A 20,638-nucleotide genomic window follows, 5' to 3' on the forward strand; every position below is an offset into this window, starting at 1 on the left:
TGACTTTTAGGAAGCAGGTTGACAGCTCTTTGTCCCTGGGTGCCATTGGGTGAGTTTGAGCTGCCAGCCTTCTGGTGAGGAGTCAAGTACTTAGCCAGGAACCGCATTCATTCTATTAGCCGGAGCTTCTCTGACAGAAACAGCGGAAGTGAGTGGGGGTGTGTGTGGAGGGAGGGCTAGTGGACAGAACGGATCCTCTCATTGTTTAGGAGGCTGCACGTCCCAATGCGAGATCTCAGCAGTCAGTGAAGGTGTTCTCAATTCTCAGTCCAGCTTGTTCCCTGGAGCTCTCCCGGGACGTGGCATCCGTCTTCCCTTTCGGAGACTTCCAGCACAAGCGCTGCCTCAGGAACTGACCACAGGACTCACACAATTCAACTCCTCACCCTTGTTTTAGAGACCCACGTATCTCCTGGCATTGCTGCAGCCACAGGCTCAGATAGGCACCATGTGGTGCCGGGCCGGCAGCGCTCCTTTCTAGCCTGATATGGGTGGAGTTGCACTGGGTCAGAACCAACTTGGCAGCATCGAATAACTCTGTTGACAGGTGTTAAGTATTTGGGAGGTTATTTCTGTAATGTTTGAAAGGGACGTGATGACTAAAACCACTTAACCAACTTTCGTAACAGTTTTTATGAAATACGCACCTTGTTGGTAACCAAGAAAGGGCTCCATTCCATTAGAAAGCCATGAGGGGCCAGGCTCCTGGGGCTGTGCTGTCTCACTGTCCATGAACTAAGTGGTTCTGTAGCCCGAGCCTTTTTGTTGTGTTGTTGAGTTTAAATTTCCTTTCTCAAAAACAAAACAAAATTTCCTTTCTTGGGAATCTCTTATTCAGGAACTTAAATCCATATGGTGCTTGAAAGTATGGTGAAAAATAGCGTCTGTTCCCGTGCCTTGCCTTGCGTGTGGAGGCACTCAGAGAAGCACTGGCGTGTGCTGGCCATGCCCACTGTTGGAGTGGGAAGGCTGTCATGGAAGAGCGTGTGTGCATGCGTGGCTGCCATGGCTTACTGTCAGGCAGGCTGTGACTGGGATTGACTGAGGTGGCAGGTTAAAGGTTTAGCCACCAGGGACATGTAGTGGAAAAGCATTTGATAAAAATCATTGCTTTTCTGTGGCAAAAAGTTAGCAAATTAGGACTGGGAAGGGACTGACCTTTAACCCGTTGAAAGGACTCTGATCAAGAACCTTCGGCACGTGTGCATGTTGGTGAAACTTCAGAAGCATTCTCTTTACATTTTGTCCAAGAAAGGGTGCCTTTTGTCAATATTGATCTCAGACAGTCTACTGAGAATAGCAGCTGCTACAGTAGGATTAAGAAGGAAGAGAAGACTTTAAAAGGGGGAAATTGTGCGGGAGGAACTACAACTGTCATTTCTCTCTCTCTGAAGAAAACTCAGAAAGTTCTAGCTGGAGTGAACTCACCCAGGCTGGTGGCTCTCAGGGTACAGCCACTCTATAGGCTATCTGAGCAGACTGCCTCATCTTTGTCCTAAAGAGCGGTTCGGGGGGTTGAACTGCCAGCCTTGTGGTTCAAAGCCCATATTGCTTAAACCACTATATCATTAGACTCCCAAACCACAGCCAGGCAGTGTTCCATGGTATCAGAGAGGCAAAAACAGCACCAGAATGACACCAGGGTCTGAGGAGGTGAGAGACGACGGGCCTGTCGCCTGATGGAGGTGGAGGGCTGATATGCAGCTGGCAGCCGTCAAAGCCAACAGCGCACAGCTGAACTGCCCTCTGTGCCTGCACGGATGTATGTGTCCCGGCCTCCATCAGCTCATGTGGGTTGGATGGATAGATGCTGAAGTTAGACATGTTGCCAGAGGTATGCAAGTGCGAGTGTGCTATACATGTCACTTAGGAGTGGCTGGGAGAGTGCCTGAAGGAGAGAGGCAGGGCTTTTTATTCCTGTAGAGTTAACAGTCTCAGAAACCCACAGGAGCATTTCTACTCTGTCTTTTGGGGTTCCCATGAATCAGAATCCACTTGATGGGGAGTGAGTGAGTCTTTTGAGACTGCCCATGGGGGAAAGACAGAGCTTTCTACCCCAGTAAAGAGTTACAGTCTTGGAAAGCTAGGCAGTTCTACCCTGCTACAGGAGTCCCTGTGAGTCAGCTGTGAATTGGAAATCTGCTCCTTGGAAGTGAGCTTGGATGGAGGTGGGGTGGGGTGAGGGGGTTGACCCCGGGAGGTGCTGCCACCTGGTGGACGAGTTGTAATCGCTACTGTACTTCAAATGAGACAGGAATGCCCAGCAATGTAGACAAGTACCACTTTGGGCCTCTTGCGGCTGGGGCTGGTTGGACATTCCTCCTGGTGACTTGTGACAGGTGGGTCCACGGGCATGATGGGTGAGGGGCTTCCTCCTCAATTCCAGATGTCACCCTGCAGCCAGTCACACTTTGGGCTTCTCTTCTCACCTCTGCGATCTCCTCCTTCTGTTGTGGAATAGGACAGACAGAACATTGAGTTCCCAAGAACCGAAACCACTGTCAAAGACTGCCTTTTCTGCTCCTGGGCCCCGAGTTGATCTCAGTCGGCCCCTAAGACGTGGACCAAGGAGCACAGAAACAGGTCATTCTGGAAACTGCCCGCACGTGGACACCAGTGCTCAGATCTGCTCCAAGGCCATGCTCATGGCTGGCTGTGTATGCATGTGACTGTGTGTATGCTTGTGGTGGCGCTGTGGTTGCGAGGCTTCGACCACCCCTCATCCCTGGTGCCCTTCTGCATGGTCAGAGGTGGTGCTGTGCTGACCTTGGTGTCAAAACTGGAATGGAGGTACGCTAGTGACCAGCCTCCTGGACTGGTATGTGGTCTCTGTAGGTGGGGTGGACAACCTTTGGGTCTCTGCCCACCCAACTCACTGCAGTGCAATCAAACCCAAGTCATGGTGACCCTGGAGCACAGCCTAGAACTGCCTGCATGGCTTGAGAGGCTGTAGATCTTTCCAGAATCCGACTGCCATGTCTTTTCCTCTTCCAGTGGCTGGTAGGCTCAAATGGCTGACTGTTGAGTTAAAGCTAAGGGCTTAACCACTGTGCCACCAGGTCTCAACTGTCTTGCCCACCCATGGCTGTCTACTCCATTGTGACTCTTAGTGACTGTAGGACAGAGTGAAACTGCCCCCACAGGGCTTTTGGAGCCATTAAACCTGTTGAAATGGATTGCCTTGCCGGCTGGTGGTGCAAACAGCTGATCTCTCAGCAGCCCACGGCTTAACCCACCATACCACCAGGGCACCTTTTCTCAGCCAAAGAGAGCTCTTGTTGGATAAAGGAGCTCAGGGAACACCTTGGCTGAGATTGGCAGTGTGACCAGAAGCGTGGGGAAGGAGAAGCTCTCTCTGGCAGAGGGCGAGCATCTGAGAATTGGTGGGGGGAGGGGGGCATGCCTGACCTTGGAGCTATCACCCAGTAGCTGGACGTGACCCACCAGGCAGCAAGGGGTTGTAGAGGCCACACATAGGCTTGTCTAAGTTGGCAAAGCTAGTCAATGGAGGAGGCAGGACTTGAACTCAGAACCTGTTCCCGAGTTATGCTGGTGGATCCTCCATCTGCAGACTTCCTAACTGGGTCAGATGGCACTTAGCTTTTCGGGCAGTGCGGTCTCAATCCTAATGCTCCTCTCAGCTGGGGTCATGTGAGCGCCACCGCCACCGACATATGAGATGGACTGTGGCTGCACCCTGGGAAAGCTGTGTGTGTAGACCTCCTGCACGTGTAGTTTTCACCTGGTAGGGGATGGGCTTACTTTGGATGGTTTTCAGCTATTTGAAAATGTAGAAGCAGGCTTAGCTTTGGGGCTGGCCATGGCTGTAGGGTGGTGGTGGCTGGCATCTGAGTGCACTTATACAAAAACTGACGCTGGGTGTGCTCTGTGTAATTGGCTTTGGGAGGGACTTAAGTTCCCTCTTTTTAAACTCTGAGGAACAGCCATAGTAAGAACCACTAATCCCACTGGAGGGCCCTGGTCAGTAGGGCCTGGGGTCTGCTTTTTGAGCCTGCCCGCTGGGGTGCCTACAGTGCTGCAGCGATGGTCTCAGAGGTCCAGGCTGAGCTATGACAGAAGGCAGGAAGCCCTCCTCGCTAGCCCACCATTATCATCCCCCTAATCCGAGGATCTGGGCGGGCGAGATGGGTGGGCCATGTCCATTGAGAGGCTTGGCAACCCTGCTCTGAGGCGGCCTCCAAGGATGCCTGCAGTGATTTCAAGTTGGCATTTCCATTGATGAGGGCTTAGTAAGCATAGTGGTGTTCGTAGAGGTACCAGTTGAGTGAGTGCCACACCAACTACAGCCATCTCACGGCAGCCCCCTTGTGCCCACAGGTGGTCTCTGAGCACCCCGATGCTTCTGGCGAGGAGATTGAGGAACTGCTGGGCTCACAGTGGGACATGCTCAACGCAAAGCAGAAGGCACGCTACCACACCAAGTTTGCCCTGGCAGCCTGCCCCCCTCAGCCCGGGGATGATGGCACAGGTAAACAACAGCCGGGCTCTCATGGCAGGGGCTGGGGCAGCAGCGTCCCTGCTCCCCTAGGTCTGACGTCCGGTGACCACCAGCAGCCTCTGCTGCCTGCATGTCCTTACCCACGTGCCCAAAACTCTTTTCTGTGCCCACAGGCGGGAGTCTTGAGTCAGATAGGGTACATTTCCCAGCAGGTAGCCTGAGTGATGCAGGGTGAGAAGCGGGGCAGTGGGCTGGGAGACCTCTGGTCTACAGTGGTTCTCCTATGCCCCTTGCAGCAAAGGCTTAAGAGCGTGCCGCTTTATGTAGACGGGAAGGAGCTGTGCTGCTGCTGTGAGATTTGGGGACAAGGGCTGAGCCCTGGTGTTTGGACCTACCTGTTTTGGAAAGAGGGGGCGGAGGTCCTTTTTACTGTAAATAAGTGTGTCAGGTGGGGGTGTCGCCTTCCAGTACAGAAGGTGGCTGGGAGTAGCCCCACAGGATGTGAAGACTTGCCCCTGGCCACCCAAGCTGCCCTGCTCAGGTGCTGCTGTGACTCACCTCTGGGGAGACACAGTGCTTCCCTCTTGACAGTGTTTCCCTCTTGACTTCTGGCTTGCTTTGTCTCCACCCTGGGCGGTCAGAGTAACGCTGGCTTCTCTCCCTTAGTGCTACTTTGAGGCACCGTGGGCCAGGCTCCCCGCTTCCTCAGCACACTCGGTGGGCAGTGCCACTGGCTGCTTTGAGGAACTGAAGCCCCGCGCATGCCTCCCCTTGGGCTTGAGGAGCGAACTGTGGGTCCCTGCTTCACATTCTGTCCTGTCCCTGAGAGCGTGGTGGGTCTCCATGCATGCTGCTCCCCGGTGGCTCTTTGGCCCTCATTCTCTGGGCCTCTACTGCTGGATAGTAACAGTGATGGCCAGGTGCTTGGCACAAGCTGGCCCACCACATTAGTCAGTGATTCAGGTGATTTGATGCCCGACTCGTTGCCCTGAGAGGTACCTGCCTTAACAGGCCTGGGACAGGACTGTGAACTGCCCTCAGCCCTGCCAAGGCCCGTAGTCAGGTGTTCTCAGCTGCCAAGATGGGCTAGCTGAGAAAGCCACTTCTGCAGGGGTGCCTCTGGCTGAGGGGGTGCTGGTGAGCTGGGTGTCTGGGCTGGGGATGCTCTGCATGGGCAGTGGGCATGCACCCCTTACTGTTGATGGCTCTGTGGCCAGCCTGTAGGGAGGTGGCTGGGAGGCTTGGTTGGGCCTTGACCTGGAGCTGCTAAGGGAAGGGCGCCACTTGCTCCTCCTCCTCAGGCAAGCCCTTGCTTCAGATACAGGCAGCAGCTTGCCACTTACAGAGCATCTTTAAGGAAATATGTAAAAAGGAGCAAGTTGCATTTTTTTTTTGAAGGGCTGTTCAAATGCTGCTAGTCTTACTATGCTAGAGAAGGATTTTGAATTCTGAATTCTATTGAAAAATCACTGTGACCGTGCATTTTCATCATGACCAAACCCAAAAGAAATTCACTGCCACTGAGCTGACTCTGACTCACAGCAACACCGCCCCCCTTCCCCAGGAGAGAGTAGAACTGCCCAGTGCGGCCCCCAAGGCTGCAAACCTTCATGGATGCCTGCTGCCGCACCCTTCTTTGCAGTGGTGGGTGCTGGGTTTGAATTACCTACCTTTCAGTGAGCAGCCAAGTGCTTTAACCACTACACTCCCAGGACCTGTCATTCTGACAAATGAAGGCTGCTCAGTCCCAAGTCTTGCCGTGAAGTTGGGTGTAAAGAGGCTTCTGATATAAACGGGCTGGTGTAGTCTCAGTGCTGTGCAGCGCGGCCAGTGGAGGGTTCTTCATGAACGCTCCCCACCCCAAGGTAACTTCAGTGGGAAAAAACGAAACCACACCAAGCGCACCCAGGAGACCCCAGAAGACTTGGACACCGAGGACGCTCCAAGGAAGAGACTCAGGATGGACAAGCATGGTCTTCGGAAGGTAATAGCACCCTGGCTGCCTGCCTATCAGTGCAGTGCTGCCGCAGGTCTGGGGTGTGTTTGCGGGGGGTAGGGCAAGGAGGGGGCCACGGCTCTCCTTCAGGACGTGCTTCCTTCAGGAAGGGCCACCTGGTCACCAGGGATGGGTACACAGACATAGGGACACTTTGGTTAGAGAATGCGAACCGAACCAGTTTGAATGAACTGTTAAGGATACTGTTGCCTTTGCACTCATTCTTCAGGAGAAAGCCAAAAAGCTCCCCTTAAGATGCTAGAAATAGTAAGAATGAACTCCTTCAGTGTATTAGTAGCTCACCACAATGTTCATGGAGTTTCCACTCAAGAGGCGGCCTGGCAGGCCTTGGCAGTAGGGTGAGATGTGTGAGTGGGAAGGGCACGTTTGGAGAAAGGCACTTTTGGGCCTTGCAGCCCACTTGCAGCAGCTCCCACAGGGCAGTTTGCCTGAGCAAGGCCTCATTGACTGTGAGAAGCCCTGGCATTCCAAGTGGGCCTGAGCCAACTCACATTTGTTGAGGTTTAAACAAGCAGCCTCACCTGCCCTTCCTGTTTCCTTAAAGTCCTCCTGGCAGTTCAGAGGACTTCTGGGATTCCTTTTTTGAGATGGGTTCTCAGTGGCCCAGGAGCCAGCATCTGGCCGCCTCCTCTTGTCAGAGTAGCCCTGGATTGGCACTCACTGAGTCTGGTCGCTTTGAAATGCTTGTACATGCGAATTACCTCTAGAAATGCCCTGGTCACTTGAAAGAACATTTGCCTGAAATAGCTAGGTGGCGATGTTTTCACTACAGCTAGTTCTGTTGCCTAACATTGCCAGCACACACCTGAGCACTTTGGACGGACCCGGAAGTGATCTTAGTGTCCAGTCTTTAGAACCTATCCCTAGTCATCCTGCCCCGCCCCTCCAAGTGGTCTGATCCACCAGGCAGTCCTGCCATTGTCCCCTACCTGATGCAGACTGCTGGGGGTTGGAAAGAATGCTCACGGTGCTGCCTCGTCTCTGGGTTCAGGGTGTGGACGATCTTCCTTGGTGAGACTCAGTAGGAGCCTGTCCTCGCTGTGGCTGTCACACCACAGGGCAGGAACGTGGGAACACTGGCCTTGCCTCCAGGGCTCACCTGATCTCTCAACATGCTGAGCATAGGGTAGCTGCCCATGACTTGGGCGCAGGAGGCCCCATGCATGTACAGCCCCAGACCATGTGGGAGACGGGTATCTTTCCAGCAATCACACCTTCCTAAATGTACTCACATTAGGAAATCTCCCTCCTTTTTCTTTTTGTAACAGAGAGAGGTGTTCACTGATAAAACAGCCAGAACAAGCTCCTCTAAGATCACAGAGTCAGCCTCGTCGCTGAAGGGCCAATCAGGTAATATGGTCAGCGCCTCCACCCTAAACTCTTGTTGGGAGCCTGGGGTGGGGTAGGGTGGTGGCTGTGGAGGGCCCCTGGACACATGTGGGGCCAACAATGAAACGTGTGTGTATGTGTATATGGTAGCAGTGCAGGATTAAGATGAGAAACAAGGATATGTGTTACATTTCCAGGTAGGTTGGTTGGGAGTGGGAAAGGGGGTCAGGCATCCAGCTGACATGGAAATGGGTGAGGAGCCGGCTGGATGGAATGGGGCATCTCAGATAGTTGGGAAATAGACTGTGCATGTGTGTGTTGTGTTAGAATTCTGCTCAGTGTCACTGAAGTCACTGTTCAGTTTTCTGTAGGGTTTTATACCAATTCCAACTTAACGTTCCTTAAGCAGCAGTCTAAAGTAGACCATTTGCCCGTGTCTGACCTGAAGGTCGGGTTGCTGTCTCCTGACTGCTCCGCATAGCTTAAGGAGGCATAAAAGCATTGACAAGTTATTCCCATTTCACATGAAGAGACATGCCTACCATGTTTTTGGAAAAGAGCTATCAAAAGGAGGAACCAGTCCCCCTGGTTCTTTTTCCATGCCTTCTCTCCGTTTGTTGGAGAGTTGATTACAGAGCAGGGAGCATTCGGGGCAGAAGGGAGTTGGAAATTAAGATAGGGAGTGGCCAGTTTTCCTGGCATTCTTGAGGTGCTGTTTTGAACTGTGGAACGTTCACGAGCCCTCCTTTTTTGCCCTGTGCCCCTTGGTGAGCACCAGAAATTCCAGCCCTGGCTGGGTAGTTGATGATGTAAAGAGGTATTTTGCCTCAGGTATGACCCAGGGGACTGCGTTATGGTGAAGAAACAGACTGAGCTGTTGTGTTCTGCCGTTGACTTCAGAGTAACCTGGGAGGGGGGTTGGGGGTGCTGTGTCGGGCAGAAGGGGTCCCTGGGGTCGGCATGCACGGTGTCTGCTTCCATCAGCCATCCCTTGTTGCATGATGAAAAGTGAGGGCCTCTGTCTGACCAAGGCACCTGGAGACACACCTTTGGAACTTCCTTTATTAGAGGGTGTTTTAAAGCGTTGAAAGCTCAAGGGAAGAAGGCTTCAAGCTTTTTTTTATGAGCCACCCCATTGTTTTACAGCAACGAAAAATCTGTCTGATGCATGCAAACCCCTGAAGAAGCGAAACCGAGCTTCCACAGCGGCGCCCTCCACTCTTGGGTTTAGCAAAAGCTCATCTCCTTCCACATCCTTAACTGAGAATGAGGTAAAATCATCATCATGATAACCGTGGCATTCGTGTGAAGGCCATTTAGTTAATCACGTTCAAGTGTGAGTGAAGGTCAGCCTGAACAAGCGTAATGTTGGTGTTCTTCACAAATGCAGGGCAATTGCTATAGTCCCTCCATGCTATCTGAAGTGGACAAGGTGGAGCAACCACAATCTTAGCCACACCCACACACAGTGTCTGTGTAAATGTGTATGTCTTAACCTCAGTATTGATGCAGTTGAATTGTTGCTAAATCTGTCTTTAAAATGTTGTGGTTTATGTAGCAATCACACTGTCATTTTCCCCATGGAAATAAGCTTACTTTGGGCTTGCTAGGGTAGCACGGTGTCAGCCCAAGCTGACGCCAGTCATTGTACACTCACAGGGGGCCACCTCTGTTCTTGTTGCTTCCTGCCCAGGCTTAGGGAGGATTCGGGCCGTCCCTTCATCCTCATGCACTCCACAGGTCTGCCCACAGCCCTCCCACCCCCGCCCCTGATTTCATCCTTGCACATGTTGGCATATGCTCCTAGATACGTCCGTCAAGTGTCACAGTGAATCAAAACGATAGTGGAATGAGATTCCTCCTTTCTGGACTTGCAAGATCTATGATTACCAAATAGTAACTCTTTGAGGTTGCTCCCTGCCACCAGTGTAACATGCCACCTAGATTTTACAAGCAAACTGAAAGTTAAACCCAAATCAAAAAGGTGGCCTCAAAATGCAAATCTGACCCTTGTTTGTTTTTTGCTGAATTAGTTTTGATTCTTGGAGTTCAGTTTCCAAGTTTTGATCTGTCTCCTCTCTCTCGCTCCCTCTGAGTCTGTTTCCCTCCTTGTAAACCTGAGTCCTGTTTTTTTTATAACTGCATACTATTTATTCATGAGAAGCTGTTCTGTTGGGCATGTCGGGGACAGAGTAGTGAGATGGGGTGGACCTCAGAAGATGACAGCCCTGGCCTAGTCTTCCGCCACCAGCAGGGACAGAATCTGGTGACTCTGGCCCAACCTCAGTTGGTTCTCCCTGTTAGTCTAAGGGGTGGGCCTGCCTAGCATCTGAGGTGTCTTGTGCTAAAGGTCAGTGACATAAGCACTAGTGTATTTTGCTGAATCCTCCTCTGATGATGGTGGTGGTGATAAGAGAACTATTCCTTTGAGTGGTTTTTCTTCATTGACTCAGACCAACTCAGGAATGGTGAGATGTGCCCCATCCAGGTGGGGGTAGGTTTTCTTGACATTTGGTACAGGTGGGTAACTTGGACATACCTGCTGTCTGAGTGCATCTGAGGAGATGCAGTAAAAATTCTTCACTGAACTTGGGGGAGTTCCTTGAAGCAAATTGTAGACACATTTTTTCTTATCCCTTTTTCTCTTGTCTAAATTTAGGTTAACATCGTAGACAATGTAATGAGTGAAAGGTGGTCTACAATTCTAAAGAATATTAAATAAGAAAAAGCTTTAGTTTTGTAGACACTTTCATTAAATTATTAAAAAGTAGTAATAATAATAGTGAGGGGTTTTCTGCATCCTTTTTTGGTTCCCATATTCACTGGTTGAGCTTTTACTTAGATTGTTGTCAGATACAATTGAAGGAAGCCAGCGGGCTCCTGAAATCCTGACGGTTGTCCGGATAATGGTGATAAATGGTTAAGGGTTGAAATGACATTTCTTTGCACGCAGTGGGGCTGGCAGGCCAGGGGGAGGTGAAACTTAAGTTTAACACGGGTTCAGTTGATGTTTCTGGCTCAGTACTTTTTAACTTGGTGTGGAGCATCTTCTAATCACCGGACTTAGTAGGTATTTACAAATTCTTTAGCACTTATGACGTTGACGGATGATGATCTAGATACGCCTTCACAGTCATCCCATGAGTATTCTGCCCCTGATATAACAATAGCTAAATGGGTAGGCCTTTTCTCCTGGGCCACCTTAGAAACTTTCTATTAACCTTATCTTTGCAGAATTGCACCTAGATTAAAAGGATGAGCCCAAAAGACTTGTGTGTCTCTTAGTGTAAGGTCAACCTTTACAATGTGTACAGTGCTGACTGCCTGGTAGTCTGTGACACGACATGAGTGTTACAGAGAAGCCCTGTGAAGACTTCTGAGACTAGTCAGGCAGCCAGAGGCTCTTCTTTGTCCATGGATAGGCCACTTCCTGTTCGGAGCCATGCACCTGCGTTAGATAAATACTTTCCTCCTCCTACCACATTGAACTATTGGGAGGAATTTTCTCAGAATTGGTACTTGAAGACCTCTGTGGCTCTCCCCCCGCCCCCCGGGTCTATGTGGTGAATAAAGTCTGGGTCGGAGTTCTGGTGACCTTGCCCTGCTCACCGCAACGAAGAAGAGATGGAATTCCACAGTTGCATGACAAAGGCCTGGGAAGGAATTAATGTGATTTAAGTGTTTTGTAACTTCATTTCTTATTCCTTTAGTAGAGCAATTTCTTATTTTTTTCGCCTTCACTGGTAACAGCTTTTATGGGAGCCCACATCAGTCAAGTTGGATTTGAACTCAGCTGCAATGTACTGCACTTAACATGCTGTCACATTCCAAGATGGCTGCTGCACGTGGTATCTCATCGTAGACACTAATGACATTTCTTTCACAATCATTTATGGAAGATGTGTGATAATCTGTTTTTACTGGTATTAATAAACACATACAATGAAGAAAACAGATAACAAAATTTAAGACCAAGGTAAGATACCTAATCAAGGTCATTTAATCAACCACATTCATCTCATAATAAAAACACATTCATATTCCAACGTTCAATGTAGAATTCCAGTGGGAAAGGGGCACCAGTGAGTCACACACTGTCTTAGCACGGTGACAGGGGCACCCTGGGAAGGCAGGTCAGTTTGTGGGAAGTGATCCTTCTCTTTCAGTTGGTCACTTGACTGCATCAAAACAACAGCACACGTTACAAGGAGTTCTTGTCAACGGTTCTCATTGCGTTAGGACTGTAGATATTAAACTAATGTCAACATGAAAGGCAGGAAGGGTTTTGATTCTGTCCTTTTTTACTACGCAGTTTTACTATGACACTAGAGTTAGTAAATTTTTAGGAAAAAAAATATAAATATCCTTTGCAGTATCATTGTGAACTATTTAACTGTAGCCTTCCGATCCACTAACTGCTCTCCCGGGGGAACCACAGCCAGTCCATCCGTGGCTGATGTGGCACATTCACCATCATGTTAGATGTTTTCATCTTGGACGACCAGCCTGGCTTCCTGCCCCAGGGTTTCCGCATGTTTGCATGGTGAAGAAAAAGTTTCACTTGCCCTTCAGCTCATAGAGCAGGACGCGTGCTGTTCATGTGAGCATGTTAATAGCACGCGATTTGTTCTCAGCAGACTCTTCAGGTGTGCTTTACCTTTGATGAAAGTTTCTGCCTAATACTTCCGTTGTCAATCATCCAGTAACGTAGCGCATGTACACACTTAGGATACCTGTGCCTGGCGAGGCCTCGGTGGTTTGCTGTTGTCACAATGCTGGTTCTAACAATAAAAATAATACAATCACCACCATTCCATTCTTATCCAAGAGTATCAATTTTGCTTTGGCATGAAACGTGATTCTCTTGACTTCATTATGCACGTGGGGATCAAATAAACTTAGAAGTGGCCGAACACTTGAGTTTGTGTGTGTAAACGTTAGCCGACTGGACGGTGTGCCCAGTGGCTAGTTGGATGCTTTACTACCTCTGCTGCTGTGTAGTGGGAAACAGCATCAGATATGGCCTAGGGGCAACTCCTAGGTCACTTTAGCAATCTTAAGGTATTTTTAAAGGACACACAAAAGTGAATGTGGGATTCGTCAATAGCCACTAACGTGAAGAGAGGTGAAAAGAGAGTTGATCTCAAAATGGCCCTCCTGTGAGCAATGATCCCTGAGAGTAAAGACTGTAACCTTGGAAGACTTTTGGCTGGCACTGAGGGATTTCATGTGCAAGGAAAGCAGGATGCATTTAGAAGGAATGGCCCCCCAGCTGGCGAGCACGTGATACTGGAGGCATTCGAGGTCAGCCAAAGCATAGGTGCCTCTCAATGGGGAAGCCAAGGGCCTGCAGCCGACAGCATGGTGTGGCCAGAGGCAGCAGATGTATTTAGAGAGTGGGACATGAGGTGGACAAGGGTGAGAACAAACTTGGGTTTCTAAATCAAGGGGGGAGGTGTCATCCTCTGAGGACACTTGAGAGTGTGATTAAGGAGGCAGGCAGCCTCAGTGTCCCGAATGGAGAGGGACAGTCTCCCATAAGGCAGTCTCCCAAATGCCAGTAATAGTCTCTGATGAGTGCTGGCAGAGACCAAGGTCATTCCAGGGAAGGTCATTCCATCATGGCTTTCAAGGAGAAGAGTTGAAAGGGGCTCTGGTCTGAAAAGTGCTGGGTGTCAGGCACTAGTTTGCCAAAATGCATCATGCTACAAATTGAACATGGGATTACTTCACTTCCCCAAAGGTCAAATAAAAGGACACATGCTAACCTAAGACATTGGAAGTGCCCATCGCTTATATAGACCTGTAGCTGCTATACATAGAATCATTTAAATTACTTCTTTTGACGTGCTTTAAAATCATTCTCATAGACCACACTTGTGCCGGGTGGAGGAGATAGCTTTGAGAAGGAGCACTCTACACTTAACACGTTCTCAAGAAGTGAGAACCTGTCTGATGGTGTAGAAGCCTGGATTCCAGACGGAGGGAAAGGACCGTGTTATACAGAGTCATGTCTTGAAATGAGTGTCTGGTGTTGGCAGTGCAGAGCATTGTTCTTCTAAGATAGGTCCAGGAGCCACTGGGCTAGCAGGTCTTCTTAGATCTGCCCACCTGCCCCGTCTCGAGGTCCTTTCTTCAGTGCTGATCAGGTTAGCTGTCGTCCTGTCTCAACAGTCTGTAGTGTCGTAAATGGTTTCTTATACTCTCCCAACTGGAAATCACCATGGTGTTTTCAAGAGGGTGTTCCTGAAAACCAACAAGAAAATAAATGAACCGCTGAGATAGGAAGGAGTTTTCCTTCCAGAAAAGCAGAGAAGGCAGCTCCTCCCGATTCTGGGAAGAGGAAGAAGGAGAACCAGGACAGGTGTTTGGTCCCATCTGCCCTGCCTCCCACAAGGACCAGCCTGCTGCTTGTGCTCCATGAAGGGCTTCTTAGGTGATCTGTGCGAGGTCCTCTCCCGCTGGACATTTGTCTCCTTCTCTGGTTTCCACTGCCGTAGTCCACAGTCTGCACAGAAGCATGTGGTGTACTTGTGGAGTTCTTGGGTTGTGAGAGCCATGTAAGGGAGATGACTGTTTGAAGATACTTCTGTAGTTGGGGATGATGATACTTGACTAAACTAGGGGGCAAGCAGGGAGAACATTAGCCTGTCTGGTACATCCACAGTCTCTCTGCCCCTTATATAAATGCCCAAGATTTACCACCAAAGGTGTATGACACTTGGCAGATTTGAGGGGGTAAAGGAGAGCAAGCATCTCCCCAGTGGTGGGTACTTTACTCACTGCCAGGAGTCTGGCATAGGAATGCTTACAAACGAAGAAAGTTAAGATTTCAGGTTAGCAGCTACTCACACCCCTGCCTGGCCCTCGACCTCGTTTTCCTGTATCTGTATGTAATTATGATGAGAGAGAGCGTTCTTGACCCAAAGCCCAAAGAGAAGGGGATTGTGCCCACCATGGCAAGACTGAGTTGTGATTTTGTCTATGTATTCAATGATGGTAGAGCGATGTCAAATGGGAAAAAAGTCCTTTTCTTGTTTGACTCCTGAGTGGATAGAAAAGGGCATGCTTGGCGAGTGATGCTTGGCTGCTTTACTTAAGACCACGTAGAGGAACTGATCCTACACATGGCCCTGAGAGAGGCCAGAAAGTTGGCTCAGAGGCTTCCCTGGCCCAACAATGATGACTTGAAATAAGGGTAATGTAGCCTTAGCAAATTTTCTGCATTTATTTCTCATTTGACTTCTAATATTTCTTAAGCACACCTAATCTTTTTAAGTTGTACATTAATTTTTAAGTCCTTTACTGGCCAGGTAGATATACGTTCAGGTGCTGTTTGAGAACTCTTGACGTAGTGGGAAACAGTGGCATCCAACGCTTTCCAAATAGATAGAATTGACTGGAAGAAGCCATTGCTGGGACTGCTGCTTTATCTTTAGTTTATGAATCTGAATGATAGCCCATCTCATTAGAAAAGGTCTGGGGATAGTTTTACATTTGTTGGTAGTTTCTTACCTGCTTTAAACTTTTTTTCTTTTTAGTAAGAGTATGTGCTGATTTCTGCATACTGATTTTTAAATTTTTGGTCAGTGAAGTTGGCTTTGACCCCTTGGGTACGATTTCCAATATCTTACCTGGAATGTTAGACATCACCACTCACTAACCTGCTGCTAGGCAGGGGCTGTTCTTAGCAGGTGGACGGTCCCCTTTCTTGTTTCATCTGGCTTGGGTTCTTGGGCAAGGGACACGCTCCCTTTGGAGGCATTTTTACCATCAAAGGCTGCATTCCAGGGCTGGGCTTGAGAACCTCTGGGCCACATCTTGTTACATATCTTTCAGTTAGCTTTCAGGTGACTTGTTCTTACCTATTTTGGCTGGAACTACACATTTAGTTCTTCGTTCCCCACCCCCCGCCCCACCCCGCCCCTTTTTCTTGCACACAGCTCCTTGGCATTCATTGAGAAGTACACCAGCCATCCAGGCATTATTTCCTCCTGCAGAAATGACTCGGGTGGGGGTGGGGGTGGCCCCCCAGCAGGGAGGGGTGTGTGCGCTTTCCCACAAGCAGTTACAACAGCAGGCAGACTGTTAGGCTAGGCAGTTTCCCACCCGTTTCCAAGACCCCTCCATGTGCTGACCACTGGGGAGGACACAGCTGGGTTACTAGAGTGTTAGAGAGAGTGGTTTTACCTCTGATGGGAAGGCCTTGAAAAGAGGTGCAGAGCCACGTGGCCTGGCTTTGCCAGCACCTCTGGTGACCAGCTGGTTCTCGCTGCCACCCCTCAAGGTGGTTGGCTACCCAGAAGACTGTAGCTTAGCACAAGAGCCACATGTGAAGCACAACCTGATGTCCTGTCCCCATGACATGGAGCCAGCTATTTCCCCTCAAGCTTAGGGGCTGCTGGGAGGGATCTAGTCTGTATAACCGAGAACGGTTGTTTTAATGAACATGCTTATGCACTGGAGTATTTCAGGTGCTGGGTAACACATTTAGAAATGAACTCTCCTTTAATTCACTGTGATGTTAACTCGGAAAGGTTTGTTTGCGATTATTTGATATTAAGCTCATTAACTTTACTGAGCACAAGAGTCTTTATTATTTGTAAACCCAAAAACACTGTCAAAGTATTTCCAGTTATTTCTTCCTATTTACAAAAGTAACTGAAACGTGAAAAGAACAATGTTGGTATATAGAAATATTTATTGTTCAAGGTCTGTAATTGTATTTCAAAAGTGATGTCGTACTCAACTTGTGAAGGGATCTATTTTCTCAAAAAGTTGAATTCCACGTGAATGATGAATGACACTGCTCAGAGGCGGAGGGACTGCTTTCCAGTCACAGCGGGTAGGAGCTGGACTGCACTCTGCGGGGGCAAGTCATTCTCAGTGGCCGTGCCGTCTCGAGCTGGTGGTTCACACACGCTGCCCAGGCCACATTATTCTCACTAATGTCATTGGGGGAAAGGCTGTCTACTATGTGGTACAGTACAGGAGCCCTGGTGGGGCTGTGGTTTAGCGCTTGGCTGTTCACTGGAAGGTTGGCAGTTCAAACCCACCAGCCTCTCTGTGGGAGAGACATGTGGTGGTCTGCCCCCATCAAGATTACAGCCAAGGACACCCTTGGGGGCAGTTCTAGTCTGTGCCACAGGGTCACAGTGAGTCGGACCCAACTTGGAGGCACACAGCAGCAGCAGTACATGTTCAGGAGACTATGTCCCCTGTCCCTAAAGGAATGCCTTTCTAAGGCAAAGAGGCACGTTGCTGTTCCTAACGTAGTGTGTAGCAGCCAGAGGAAGTGTTTTCAGATCCGAGAACATTCTCAAAAGTCAGGCACTGAGCTGCTTGGAAATCAGTTCCCCGAGTGTGGCTTTGATAAAGGTGGGAAAAGCAATGAGAGTAGTTTTCTAACAGTCTTGTGTCCGTTCAGTTACTGCATTTTTCTTTTTCCAAATGCATCCTATTGGATATGGAGTAGATCATTAATGTCGTATACTGAGATTTGGGACTGTGTTGATGGGACCGTAAAAGTGAATTTGTCGTTCACAAATGGCATCTCGGAGTAAGTAACGTCACCTGGTGCATGTGGAGGTGGACTCTGCGACTGGGGTAAAGGCACGCTTGTGTTGACGTCCCTCTTTGCGCACGTGGCTCTTCCTTGAGGGTGGCTGGCTGGGTGGAGAGCCGTTGGATCCTGACTGTGTGCTAGTGTCTGTTCAGTAGTGGAGGGGTATGGTGGGATGGAGTCAGAATATTCTGCCCCGATGTGTCACAGACTGTAATATTGTAAGGTTTCTTCATACATATATTATTCTGTATGTATCTCTCAGACCCCACCCACCCCACCAGGAAATGAGCCTCATGTGTGTCTTTGACATTTATATTTTCACTCAAAATATGTACTCAGTGTTTATTTTCTCAAAACAGACTTTGTTAATTTTAGGAAATATCTCCAATTGGAAACGTGCTAACTTTTTCTGTAAATCTTAAATAAAAGGTGCTGTTCCTTCCTCTGACCCAGGACTGGTCTGTGTTTTCTGTCTTTCTCTCCATGCACTGTTTGGTTTCTTTTTTTTGTTTTGTTTTGTTTGTTTGTTTGTTTTGTTTTTTAAAGCTTTGAAATTTGCTCCAGCCACACTGAGGGAAGAGCCTGGTTGGGGATAGAGCCCTGGGCATGCTCTCCGCGAGCCCCTGCTGAAGACCACGGTCTCTCTCAGCCTGGTGGGTCCACTGTGGGTGGCTGTACAGGCTGCTCATGGAGTGAACAGGGCCCTGGCCAGACAGTCCGGTCCCCTGGTTCCCCCACCTCCCTCATGGCTCCCCAAGTGTCCCCTTCAGGGTCGCCTCTGAAGTGCTCATCACTCCCACCCAGGACTCCTTATTTGGTGGACATGTAAGATTTGGGATTTGAACTCAGAGCATTGTTTCAAGTTGCCTTTTCTTCCTATTATTTTTTTAACACTAAAGTAGGAAGGAAGCAAGCTGGAGGGGGGGAGAGGGGAGGAAGGAGGGGCTCTGCACCCCCACCTCACAGCGACGAAATCTTAACAGGTGATACTACTATAGTGAAGTGGTGGTTGTTGAGGCTGCTGCTCCCTCTTCCTGGAAAAGACTCCGAGTTTAAAAGGCCACCTTTTCCTAAGACCGTGTGTTCTTAGGGCGTGTCCAGTGCACCAGAGAAGGGGATCTAGAACACTGAGCCTGTGCGCTGCCACCCACCCCACAGTTTCCTTCCAAACTAAAGAAGGACCGTAGAGACAATGGCTCGGTACCGATGCCACCTAGGAGAGCTGTGGGTGGGCGAGAACAGCGGGCAGGAAAGTAAGAGACACAGGACAGATGGAAAGGCCCTCAAACATCAGTGGGAAGCTCACGGACAAGGTCTCCGAGTGGGTCGGACTGCCTGTGGGGTGTTTGTGTTTTTTAATGTGGCCTCTTCCGTTTCTCCGTTCATGTTCCTTGGCAGACAGCAAGTCCGTGACATAATTACTTGCTGCTGTGGTTCTTCCCATGTCTAGGAATTGTAGCTTCCGCTTTGGGCTTTTGTCCCCAGTGACAAAACAGAACGTTCCACATTGGACCGTCAAGGCTTAAGAGCAGTTCAGGACCGAGCATGCCTTGAGAAAGCCCCAACGTTGGTAAACATTGAACGGTGCTGCTGCTGCTGAGGGTGAGGTTTTGGCCTGTCTTAATCTCCATGAAATGGAGACACCGCACAGAGACCCACATCTTTCACCCAGGCCCCCCGGCACTCGTGTGTTGCCAGAGGAGGCAGTGGTGGCCTCGCCCTTCCCACCCCCCTTCCTGGTGAGGAGGAGCGAGTGAGCGGCACAGTGCCGCAGAGCGGACAGCTCCGCCTGCAGGCACGCTGCGCCTGGCTGGCATGCTGGGTCTCAGGACCTCAGGGCCAGCGCTTAGCCTGTGCGACGACTTGGGAGCTGCCGCCCCAGCAGCGATAGAGCAAGCAGGATCCCTCGTAGGAAGCCGAGCCTCTGACACGGCACTGTGGTTCCTGCAGACTCTCATTTGGTATTGACATGCTTCTCTTACCGTGAACTAATTGGACCTAAGGAGATGATGGCTAGGAGAAGGGGCACAAGTCTCCGTCTGGAAGCCTGGCTTTGTTGACCCACTCGCGAAAACGGCATTTTCCTAAACGCGATTGATTTCATTGTTGAGCACTCTCACGGGAGTGCGAAGCAAGTCCATTTTTTTGAGACCCTGCTCCGTGTAGTTGCCCAATTGTGTTCCCACTGAGGTGGGCAGATCGTCTTGGAGGCAGCGACACGCCGCTGCTTTCTGCATCTCAACTGTCCTCCACGTCCTTCATCTCCAGGTCTCAGACGGCCCTGGGGACGAGCCCTCCGAGTCCCCGTACGAAAGCGCAGATGAAACACAGACCGAAGTGTCAGTCTCATCGAAGAAGTCTGAACGTGGCGTCACGGCCAAAAAGGAGTACGTGTGCCAGGTGAGTGGGAAGGTATCCGTCCGAGGCCTTGGCCCACGGTGTCTGCTGGGGGTCTGCAGTGAGCAAAGTGACCGTTGCTCTTCCCATCAGACCCCTCCCAGCCCCACCCTCCCCACGTTTTATTTTGACGGGATCAGGCTGCCAGTGGAACCCTTGGGTCCAGCAGCCTCAGGTCGCCTCGTTCATTCGTTTCCTGACTGTGTCTCTATGGGAAAGGAGCCCTGGTGTTCTCAGGATGAACACTCTTAGATGTTCACCCGCTGACCCATTCAGAGCCCCCCAGGAGCTCCCTGGGAGAAAGAGCTGGCTGGCTGTTTGCATCAGGGAGGTGGTTGAGCACCAGGGAGTCGCCCTGACTCAGAGCCGCTGTCTACAACAGGGTAGAACTGCTTCCCCGGGGTCTCCTTGTCTGTCATCTTCACAGAACCTGAAGCTGAGCACTTCACTGCTTAAGAACTGTACCTTCGATGACTGCTGACTATTTTTTAAGCCCCGAGTCTTTGCTTACCAAAGTCAGATGGTGGAGTGCTATGCTTTTGTAAGTTGCCTCCAAAATGTGTTGTTGGAGGAGGCGAGGTGCCAGCTAGCACTGGTGTTTTGGGTCACTGCTACCGTGCACGGTCAGCTGACAACTGGACTGTGAGCTGAGACAGCCATTGCTAGATCTGTGGCCTGGATTAGCAGCCTGGTCTCTGGTGGGGAGGCAGCTGCGCCCCATGGTCAAGGCCTTGGTCACTTTTCTGGGGGTTCTGTGCCTTATACAGTGACTTGTGTCCAGCCCCCACATGGGACTTTTGAGAGCCCCTCCTTGTCCTTCCCTGTGTGAAAGGCTAACCAGTGCCCACACAGACCACTTGCAACCTCTGGC

At 50.1% G+C, this 20,638-nt stretch overlaps 1 protein-coding gene across 3 annotated transcripts in view; it reads left to right on the forward strand.

Annotated features, from left to right (window-relative positions):
* The window catches only part of NSD2 (nuclear receptor binding SET domain protein 2), an 81,379-nt gene that overhangs the window by 42,691 nt on the left and 18,050 nt on the right, over positions 1-20,638 (forward strand). For 2 of the 3 annotated variants that reach the window (XM_075544601.1, XM_075544600.1), the window contains exons 6-10: positions 4,339-4,489; positions 6,325-6,443; positions 7,745-7,826; positions 8,952-9,076; positions 19,639-19,770. In XM_075544601.1, coding sequence (XP_075400716.1) covers positions 4,339-4,489; positions 6,325-6,443; positions 7,745-7,826; positions 8,952-9,076; positions 19,639-19,770 — 609 coding nt within the window. The other variant, XM_075544603.1, reaches the window with a different exon arrangement.

The sequence above is a fragment of the Tenrec ecaudatus genome, chromosome 3 (assembly GCF_050624435.1).
Source record: "Tenrec ecaudatus isolate mTenEca1 chromosome 3, mTenEca1.hap1, whole genome shotgun sequence".
Lineage (NCBI taxonomy): Eukaryota > Metazoa > Chordata > Mammalia > Afrosoricida > Tenrecidae > Tenrec > Tenrec ecaudatus.